At 36.3% G+C, this 11,425-nt stretch overlaps 1 protein-coding gene across 1 annotated transcript in view; it reads right to left on the bottom strand.

Moving 5' to 3' along the window:
• LOC107711680 (histone-lysine N-methyltransferase 2C-like) overlaps positions 1-11,425 on the bottom strand; it is a 133,001-nt gene that overhangs the window by 103,021 nt on the left and 18,555 nt on the right. The window contains exons 4-5 of the mRNA XM_016516698.1: positions 7,249-7,402; positions 1,763-1,948 (exon numbers count right to left, since the gene is read on the bottom strand). Of these exons, the coding sequence (XP_016372184.1) occupies positions 1,763-1,948; positions 7,249-7,402 (340 nt within the window). The remainder of the gene's footprint in view (positions 1-1,762; positions 1,949-7,248; positions 7,403-11,425) is intronic.

Genomic DNA, 11,425 nt, shown 5'->3' with positions numbered 1-11,425 from the left:
ATCCCACAGATTTTTCCATTTGTGGTGTGATTTATTTCAGACAAAATGCTAAATGCTACCCAAATCACAAATTTCATAAAAAGTGCTCATTGTTAGGGCTGCACAATTAATCGAATTTCTAATCGCGATTACAATTATGGATGCCAAAATTACGTAATCGTTGAAAGCGGCAATTAATCGTTCAAAGTCCACTTATGTTATTCTGCACGCTTAAGATGTTTTTTTTCTTTCTACATGTTATCTTAAGGGTTTTTCCATTGTTTTAATTTTAGTTTTAGTATAACATTATAATACCATTCATATTTTTACTTTTTTTATAATTTAAAGAAGAAGCATTTGAGGCTTAATACTATTGAAAAGCACTAAAAGTTTTTCAGTTAGAGTGTTTTCAGCTTATTTTCATATAAAAATACGGCATGCAGTTGAATCAACCAATGGAATAAACATCATTCAATGTAAATTGTGATAATCATAATTAATAATCGCAATTACAATTTCAAGGGAATAATCGACAATTATGATTTTTGTCATAATCGTGCAGCCCTAGCTTACGGTCCATTAAAAATGCAATTTATAACATACAGTCAAGCCAGTAAACATGACAATAAATAAAAGGTAAATGTCATTATACATTCTACATCCCATTCAAAAGGTTGGTGTCAGTAGGATTTTATTTAAAAGAAATTAATACTTTTATTCAGCAAGGATGCATTAAATTGACCAAAAGTGACAATAAAGATTATTATAATAATAAAAGATTATAACCATTTAAAATCATTCAATTAATTTAATAATTTCTATTTAAAATAAATGCTGTTATTTTGAACTTTTTAATCAAAAATCCAGAAAAAAATGTATCATTGATTTTCAACTGTTTTCAACACTGATAATAATAAGAAATGTTTATTGAGCATCAAATCAGCATATTAGAATGATTTCTGAAGGATCATGTGACACTGAAGACTGGAGTAAAATTCAGCTTTGCGTCACAGCAATAAATGACATTTTAAAATATATAAATATGTATTTTAGAGAATATTTTATTGAATATTAAATTATTTATTAATATTTAATATTTCACAATATTACAGGTTTTACTGTATTTTTGCTCAAATAAATGTATCTTTGGTTAGCATGAGGCAATTCTTTAAAAACATTTAAAATCCTACCATAAACTTGTGAAGAGCAGTATACTACCAATACTAACAGAAGCGTACTACAATCATATCATAGCTTTAGAAGACACTGAACCACTACAATATGCTTTAAATTAAAGTATGTGGGACAAATAAGCATTGCCATTTGCCGAGACAATGCAGAGGGTCACTTTAGGACAAATCCTGTGTTTGCTTCACATGAGTCTGTCTCCAGGACATTAAGCAAAAACACACAAATACTAGAGCACTGAGTGCAATTTTCAACTGGAATGATCCATATTCAAACAGTCTCTGCCTGAAATTTCATCCAGATGAGGGTGATTCAACCAGTGACATCAGATATCAGCGCCCTGCTGCCTGTAACAGGCCTACCGTTCAGAAGAGCCCTTACAAACACAGTCACAGAGAGCGCAAACAAACACACACGTAACACTTTCCTCTCTCTAACAATGGCCAATACCATCCGATCTATTTCACAGGGGCCGACCGAGAAGAAAAAACAGTCGTGAGAGAAGCCCCATTTAGCTGAGCTCATTGAAACATTACACTACACATCACAGCCGATATCAAACGACAGCTCCACTCGCCTCAGCCAATCAGCTTACCTCTCTGGGCCCCTGTGCCTCCCTGATTGGCTGGCAGCCCCAGTCTTGTTGTCACGGTCGTGGCCCTCCTCTGTGGAGGATTGTGGGAGTGGAGGGCCGTATCCGGGCGTGACCCTGAATGGCTTCAGATCCCCCTGGCCCAACAGGCTTCGACCAGCACAGTAACAGAAGGCACAGAGCTGTTCGCTGTGAGGAGACCAGAGGAAGGCGGTTAGCCAATGAAACAAGATGGCATATATTACAGTTCTCTAATGGTTTAAAAGAAGGTTTCGGGTAAATCCAGAATGTTCCTTTAACCCTCAGAGATCTACTGATCCAAAATTGCAACACTTGCAATACAATAAAGAGTATAACATATAAACAATATATGCGTCAAAAACGTCTCCAGCACGTTTTCTAATTACCCAAAAATCAAACATAGTTCACCGCTCATATCACGTCCATCAAAAACTTAGACTGGCTGTCGATTGGAATATTAGAACTAAAAACATTAACATAACACACTCATGGGCATCAATCACTTCACTGAAAACTTGATGCCTAAAAAATAAATAATTATTACCTTATGATTCATCTGTTCTTAAATCCACGTCACTTTAATATTACAATATCAATGTCTATCAAAAAAATAACGTGCACAATACACTGTAGTGTTTAAAACGTTGTTTAATTTTCCAGTAAAGGATGATACATTTTGACATTATTTGTTTCATTTAATAACCTCTTTGCAGATTTTGAGCTATATAACAGCAGCTCACACTTGTATGATAGAAACAAGTGTGGCAGGAAAATATTTACTCAGCTAGTGTTGCTAATTCAGACAAGCTTTACTGAACATTCCTTTGGAATAAACCGAACATTTTCAGTAAAATGTGTTCATAGAGTTGTAAAATTGAATGGATATTATTTTTAGCTGGGATGGAATTGTGAGATTGCAAACCATTTTTAGGAAATGATTAAACTTCACTCTAACTTGATTAAAAACTCAATATAGGAAACAATCCAAACGCTTCCCGCTGTTTACTGAAACTTGGAGAAAATGCCTCCTTACTGATGTTCTGCATGTTCATTTTGGAATAAGGCCTGACACATTGTTTAATCACACTATGCATTTCTTTCAAATTTATTTCAAAATTTGAAAAATGAAAATAAAAACAGTTCCTTTCTGGGTATCTTGTATCACTATTATAAGAGACCACCAACAACATTTTATCATATTATGGTTGATTTCCATAAAATTGCAATTATAAACATCCAAATGCACAGATGCTCCAAAGACTTACATTAGAAAAGAGCACAAGCTTGTGAGGGAAAATACGGGATGGAAACTGTTGGTCAGAAATATTTTTGGGTGGGGCTTATTAACTCTTCCCTGCTAGCGTTTTTTTTTTTTAAAGACGTGGCGCGACGCGACGCTGCGCTTCTCGTCCGGTGCACGACCGCCTGAAACGCTGTTTTTTTTCACCTCCGTGAAAGAGGATGTCAGGAAACAGTGGTTGCAATTTATTTTTTAACTCCGTTCCTGAGCATTATAACCCCAATTTGCTATTGTGTGCTGTGCATTTTACTGCGGACAGCTTCCACAACACGAGGGAGTACAGTGCCGGATTCGCACAAAAGTTTTTGTTGAAAGACGGAGCAAGGGGCGTGGCAGTAATGAAACACCACCTAAGCTGTTCGCCAATCACAACGCACTGGGACAGCTAACCAATCACAACACATTTTGTTTTTCGGAAGGCGGACCTTCATCAAAGCCGGAACTAATCGAGCCGTTTGTGCCAGGCTGGGGAGAAAGGTATTTTAATAATGTAAACTATGTGAAAAATAATGCGTTTTTCGAACCACCAAGCATGAGAGCATGTTCTAGTACAAAATCAAGACTTTGTAAAAGAGCATAATAGGACCCCTTTAATCAAAAAAAAAAAAAAACTTTTTTTTATCAACACTTGAATATGGGTACGTTTCATGAAAAAAGCAACATTTTGAACAAAAAGCTGAGAGAAAATCACGTTTTTGTAAAAGACTATGTCTTGATCAGATTCAGAAAGATAAAGATGGAATAGATCAACACATCCAAAGCTTGCACGGTCCTAAAACCACTTCCTGGATCGTCATTTCATTTGGTAACGCCAGGCAGTTTTGATTTATATAATGATTGATGTTTGATGATCGCGTTATTATACATATGCATCTGCTTACATACGCGATCACTTGTTTCTGCTTCTTCTTTGCCGTATTTTGATCCAGAGATTCAGTACTCTTTCAGAAGATGCTAAATAGCGCCTCCTACCGTACACCAGTGAAAACACAGAAAACCGGAAAATTCCGTCAATGACGGGGAAAGAGTTAAAAGGACAATCTGAATCCCAGCATGCCAAAGTCACACAACATGATCAATGCTTACTGACACCACTGATTGGTATGGACCAAATTTAGAAAATAAAAGAAAATATAGGAATTGAGTGATGATTCTCAATGTTTAATGAAAACTATTTAATTAAACAATTAAAAAAAATTTTTTACAATTACTACAGTGGGTCTTAATGATAAATTTTTTTTTTCCACAGACAACCATTTTTAATGTTATTCACACAAACAGAGCCCATTCAATAAATTATTCATAAATTGTTATAAATGTATACAAAAACACAAATTCAGTCATCAATTACTCACCATTCATGTCATTCCAAACTCATAAGAACACACTTGGCAAACAGAGCAATGAAATGTTATTTCCTCATTACCTTCTCCTGGAAAGTTACCAGGACAACGCCGCGCGGCGTCCATCATCCCATTAGATGTTCTTACAAAATAAATGTTGCAAATATATATGCATTTTATAATTATGTTTTCTGTGTATTATGCAGCATTTTACGCATGCACCCCTCACTAACGGACTTCTGGAAGGGCCCTTCATGAAGGGATTCACTTTAATTTGGAACGCTCGACAAATGACGCCTCCTGCAAAGGCGCAAAAACACTATTTGGAATTCTCTAACTGCTACACTCAAAGGAGAAGCACGTAAGTTGCGAAACCAAAGTTTAGACTACTAATAAGTATGTGGGAGTGTTAGAATTCACACATGCTGTGTCTTTTATTTTCACGCTCCCTGAAAATGGGAAAATTGTCAACAATTAAACTAGCACTCCTCACTGGAGTAAGATTGACAGCTTCATGCTAACATATTTAAATACAGCTACACAGCATTTAGACACAACTGATTCAAAGGTGAACGGCAATATTATGAGTAACTCCTACTTCACAACTTTCAAATATAGCCATCAGATCTTCATGACAGACAAAAACTCCCTCAATTTAAAAACAACCATTTTTGGACAAACATTATTTCGTGTTGCAATGTGGCTACGTCAAATCTTTTGGTGATGAATGTGTAAAAAGTATCACTTAATGTATTTACAAAAACTCTTTGACCATTGCAACGAATCCTCGAAATCAGTGAGGCTGTTGTGTGGTGTTGTCATCATAGCTTAAGGAGGAAAACAGTAAATATTGATCCGATATAAAACTGTTCCCCACAACGACAGCCCTCACGGGCAGTACAGTCCGTCCTAAAGAGCCCTTAACAGCCTTTCATGGACTGGAGCCTGGGAGAGCTGTGGCCGTGGTGAGTTGACTGTTTGGATAGGGGTTTGTGTGTTTATGTGTGTTTGTGCATGTGTGGCAGGGGAACCTTAAATTTGTAGTGTAACGTCAACATTGAGGCACATTCAGCTGAGAGCACAAACAAACAGACATGGTGCATGTACATATCTACAAACCCAGAGACAAACCCAAGAAAAAGATTTCTAACTAGCAATAGTGGCTGTGTACTGCTATATAATGTGCAGTTTATACTGTATACTGCATGATATTTTTATTTATTTATTTAATTTTAATAAAAGAAAATGTGACGTTTTGCGACTAATGCTAAAATGTAAGCTATGAATATTTTCTATTATTTTTCTCATTATTTATGCCAACAGTTTGTACATATTTTCAGATTTAAAAAAATCTAGATAATTTCAAGATGATAACTGTACGCCACTCACTGCTGTACGATTATATACTTTTGTATATATATTTGTATTCTGTATACATATACACCCACACACTTTGGCATAAATGTCTAAATAAATTGGAAATCAAATATACATATCTATATAAAAATATATTTCTTATGTCTTTATATAATTACAATTAATTTAATCTGTAAATATATATATATATATATATATATATATATATATATATAGCATAAATGTATAGTAAATTTGTAATTGCACCTGTGCTATAACAATAAAAAGCTTGACACATGCAATGTGTGGTCATGTGAAGCTGTTTATTAGTTATTAGTAATTTTACATATCGTTGAGATACTAGTGTAGTTTTTATTAATATTTTGAATTATTTATTTATTTTGATTTTGATTTTAGTTAAGGTTTTTGTGATGTTTTTTTAATTTTTATTAGTTTTTTTGAAATGTCTAAATCTTTTTTATTCATATTTATTTCAGTTTTCGATAAAATAATCTTATCTAAAATAAGTTTAAATTAATAAAATAAGTCTAAGGTTTTTTATATTTTATGTCATGTCATTTCAGTTTATTTTAAGTCAAGTTTATTTTATTTCAAGGAGCGAAAATGTATAAAAAAAAATTAATAAAAAATAAAAATAAAAATTTTTTATTTTTAGTTAACTATAATAACCCTGATGCAAACACAATGTAGCATACTTCTGTTTGAAATATTTACTGTACACAATGCCTACGGTTTCATTTAATATGCAAAAAAAGTGGTCAACATACCACTATTTGTATATGTACTGAATAGAGTGTATACTACTAATAGCAATAAGTTACTATTCTATTCTGAACAATGAACAACACAGAAGAAACATGCGATTTTTAACATTTTCACCCATAGCCAATAATGTCAAAAATCATCATTATTTCTGTGTCATATGTCACATAAATTGAGCACATTGCATTGTGAGATACAGTACTCAGCACAGTGTCTATACTGCACATTTGGGGAATGTAAACAAAAAATTTGCATGCTGCACACAGGATGCAACCTGCAGTTGCACATTACTGCTCTTTGTGTGCATGGAAATACAGTGAACTCTCTGAGCTGAAGGGCTGTGCCACACCAGCGCTTCTTCCTGGGTTCCTGCACTGCAGTCGTCTTTACCCAGAATGCTCTTTTAGTAAGCTGAACAAGTGCCCATCCCCCACGTTAAGAGAGAACGGTAGCCAACAGCAACACATGCACATGCAGCAAGACATACTTCAGCACACGTGTGCTAACGGGCATTCATCATTTGACCTTCCATTTTGAGATTTTGGTAGAAAGGCTCAATTCAGTCAAAAAAGCTTAAAACACGAAGCCATTCACAAATGTTCACACTGACACACACGCACACGTCCGCATGCGCACACTTCCCACGCCGGCGGTGACTCAGCCTGGCGAGAGGATGCTGCTCTGACCTGCTTTTAGCTTCTCCAGAGGCTGATGATGTTTGTGCCGCCCCCGTCTCAGGGCTCGCAGGAAGAGGGGATGACGACTGCTCCTCTTCCTCCCCCTCTGCTGAAACTGCCACGGCAGAGGCGTCCGCCGTCTCCTCCTGCTCCCCTTTAGTGACTGACGAGAGACACAGAAGGAGACATACATCCTTGTTAATTACAGCTGCACCAACAGACATTTTAGACAAAACTGATGAGATTAAACCTTAAATTCATTAGTGTTTCACCACAACTGTATTCACCTACTTAATAAAGATGAATTTATACACTACAGTGATAGTGTAAAATGAGTGTAATTTAAAAATATTTTAGAATTTTTTGAATGTGGCCCATTATATCTACATTGAGGGAAAAAAAAAAATGCTGTTAAAAACAAACAATTTCTTTTGCACATCAGTGAGTTCTAAAACACAAACAGCATCAAAGAACGTGGATCGTTAATTGCTTTCAGATACTCTGAGTTGGAGCAAGTTTAAAGTCTTTTAGATCATTCAGTAGCCAGATGTTCTCAGACAGAAAACCATTTCAAAATAAAAATAAAAGATCAATTTATTGATAAAAAAAAAATGCAAGCAAAAAAGTACTAATCTAAAACACACATTTATGGTCCACCACTTTACATTAGATGTCTTTAACTATGTACTTTATATGTATGTATTTTATAGGTACAGTGTACTTATTGTGTTCATGTTGAATTGCAAAACACTTTTGCTGCTATTAAGGTGGGATACGGGTAAGGTTAGGGTCAGTTCACCCAAAAATTTTTAATTAAATTGTCATTTATTCACCCTTGTGTCATTCTAATGCTGTATGGCTCTCTTTCTTTTTCAGACCACAAATGGAGATTTTTTGAAAATGTCCCATGCGTGCTCGTCCATATAATGGCAGTGTATGGTGATCAGCATCAAGCTTTTAAATAAAACGCAAAAGTATCACAGAGTGGTCCCATGAGACACGTGCCATATATTCCAAGTGTTCTGCAGGTGTACGATAGGGTTTGGTGAAAAACAATTATTATTTAATGAATATCCTGACGTTGGCTGTTGGTCTCTGTGCACGACTGCACGTTCATGAGACACGAGTTCACTCCGACTCACCCAGGAAAAGCACACAAGTTGTGAAAAATCAAGATTAATAAAAACACAACATGAAATACAATCCATGTACTTTCTTCTGAGGAAAAAAATATCTGTTGTGCTTGTCGCAACAACAAGTTATCTGTCAACTGTGAGTTCTGGTCCTGAGATATTCAACTGAGAAATGACACAGAAACTTTTTTGGGGGATTTCTAGGCATTGTTTTGTGTCGCTTTTTTATTCATCTTGATTTTTCACAACTTGTGTGCTTTTCCTGGGTGGGTCAGAGTGAACTGCTGTGCTAATAGAGTCTCATGAATGGGCAGTCGTGCACAGAGACCAACGGCCAAATTTAAATAAAGTGTTACATTTTGGTCTGTTTTTCACCAAACCAGCAGAACACTTGGAATATACGGCACATGTCGCATGGGACCACTCTGTGATACTTTTGCATTTTTTTTTTTTTTTAAGTCCCCCTTTAGTCAAAAATTTTATCACTTAAAACTCATTTTGAACATCAAAATTACATATTTAAATGTTTTTTCGTTAAAAAAAAAAATTTTAGGCCTTAAAATAGCTTGAATGTAACCCTTCTGTCTACATGTCTACACCCTTGCCCCATTTATTATACGCGGATCTATGAATATGCAAATTAGCCCCGCCTCCACTCAGTCACACCAGCCAGGGCCTCCTGATCCACGGATAATGACTGATAAAACTGTTTTTACTAGCAGACAACTACAGTGGATACCGCAACAGTCATTAAAGTTACTTACTTGACGATGTTGTGTCCTCAAAATGCCTTGAAGACTCCAACGCAGCCAAGTTTATGATTCTTAAATGGCGCCCGCGAGCATACGCGAGTGACGTGCAGACGCCGATGCGGGAGAGGTGGGTCTGACTCCGGGCTACTTTTACACAGTTGCCGCGGGTTATTATTGAAGTTAGCGGTTCTAAATTCACGTTAAACCACGGCTTCATGGGTTTTTGCTTAATTAAATTTTTGGTTTTGTGCTGGTAATTGGTATATTTAGCATGCGAACTCTATGCTATGATCTCTATGCGCGCCGTGTTTGTATAAATGGAGAGAGGGATATGCTAATGACAGGAATCTATCCCTTGACGTGATTGGTTATTGAATTTTGTGACGTAGCAAACCGAGGGCTGTTTCAAACCGCGTTTCTGGGACTGCCATTGGGAAACTACAGTTTTAAGGAGTTTTAAGGAAAGGCAGAAATCTTCAAAATTGTAGCTTCTTTAGCTCAAATTACACCAAATAAACTGTATTTTTCAGGCTGGTCCAACTAATGCATATTTTCATTGTGGAGTAAACAAACAGATGATGCATTTATCAAAAAGACGACTTGTTCTTTGAACCAAAAGGTGAGATTTGCATGTCAGTGTAAGTGTTGAAACCCCTCAAAATGAAAGTCACAGCCTCGGCTAATGAGACAGACAAGCCTGAATGTCGTCTGACTGCGTACCTTTGCCTGAAATGAATATTCATCCATGAAATGTTTGTTTATTCTGAACAGTGCTAATTGTTTCCAGTGAACCAGCCTTTCAGTTTCAGGCCAGTATGTTTCGTTTTTAAAGATCCCAAATGATGACATGTGAACAACAGCTGGATTTGTACAATGTCAACAGCAGCCTGCAAAACAAAAGTGAAGAAAGAGCCAGGATCTTTGGTTTCCCTGTTCGATCGCAAACATGTATCCCATTTGATTTAGGTGGAATATGCATATGCAGAGCACATGTGCCGTGTGTTAATAAGAGAGAAATTGGGAAAACCGTTGCTTCAGAATGTACACAATGTGGACAATTAGAGGTGTGAGTCATCTGTGACTAAGAGCGCCTAGTGAGTCGAGATCTAGTTGTGGTCTAAAATAGACCGCATTGAAACCACAGCTGCAGTCAACCACCTCCTGTATTCACCTCATCCGCTGCAGTCTACTCGGAAAGAGCTTCAATGGAACTACAACAGACACTACAAACTAGGGTCAGTCTGCAAAGAAAACTAGTTACTGGTGCTTGTCGATGAAAGCATTAGTATTAGCAATGCTTATGTGTATGGTGAGGGATTTGAGTCAAAGCAGACGCTTTGTATTAAACTTCAACAAGTAGGCCTAATCCCATAACGTTTGTACCAAAGACGTGAATTGATTTCTCAAATTGTGCAGGTTGTTGGGAGAGATGTGCCATTACTTTTCTAAGCAATCAATTATTTCCACTTCGTGGATGATAAAATGGGTGAAAAATCCCTATAGACCCCATAGTGGAAAGAGACTGTAAAATATCATAGAGACATGAAGGTGGACTCTTCAACACCCTATAAACTGAATAGTGACACACTAAACACAGTAAGAATACCTTAACGTGACAAACAATATGCTACCAACACCTATAAACTGAACCGCAAAATGTTAAAACACCCTAGAAACAGTACGAATGTGCTAACTCTAAGAACACATTAGCAACTAAACAGCAACATGCTAAAAAACACTAAGAATTCCTTAGCATCTGAAAAAAACATGCTACAAACAGTCAGAACAGCCTAGAAACTGGTAAGAACGTGCTAAACACACTCAGAACAGTCTATAAACTGAATAACGACATGCTAAATCCCTCAGAACACCTTAGAAACTAAACAGCAATGTGCTAATAAACACCATGCTAATTAATACTATGTTGTCTAAATAGCTGAATAGCAATATGCTAAACACACTCAGAAAACCTTACAAACGGAATAGCACCATGCGAAAACACTTAGAATACTCTAAGGAAACTAAACTGCAGTGTGCTAAAAACATTACAGTATCATCTAAATAACAATATGCAACAAACACTCAGAACATTCTAGAGATGCAAGAACATGCTAAAAACACTCAGAACACCCTACTTGCTGAATAGCAACATGGAAAAAAAAAAAAAAAAACACCCACAAAGAATACTTTAGCATCTAAATAGCAATTTGCTACAAACACTCAGAACACCCTAGAGACGGCAAGAACATACAAACTCTCAGAACACGCTACAAAATGAATAGCAACATGCTAAAACACTCA

This window comes from Sinocyclocheilus rhinocerous, unplaced genomic scaffold (genome assembly GCF_001515625.1).
Source record: "Sinocyclocheilus rhinocerous isolate Xijiao unplaced genomic scaffold, SAMN03320098_v1.1 scaffold807, whole genome shotgun sequence".
Lineage (NCBI taxonomy): Eukaryota > Metazoa > Chordata > Actinopteri > Cypriniformes > Cyprinidae > Sinocyclocheilus > Sinocyclocheilus rhinocerous.
The sequence above is the reverse complement of the archived record's forward strand: the minus strand, read 5'-3'. Positions and strand labels throughout refer to the sequence as shown.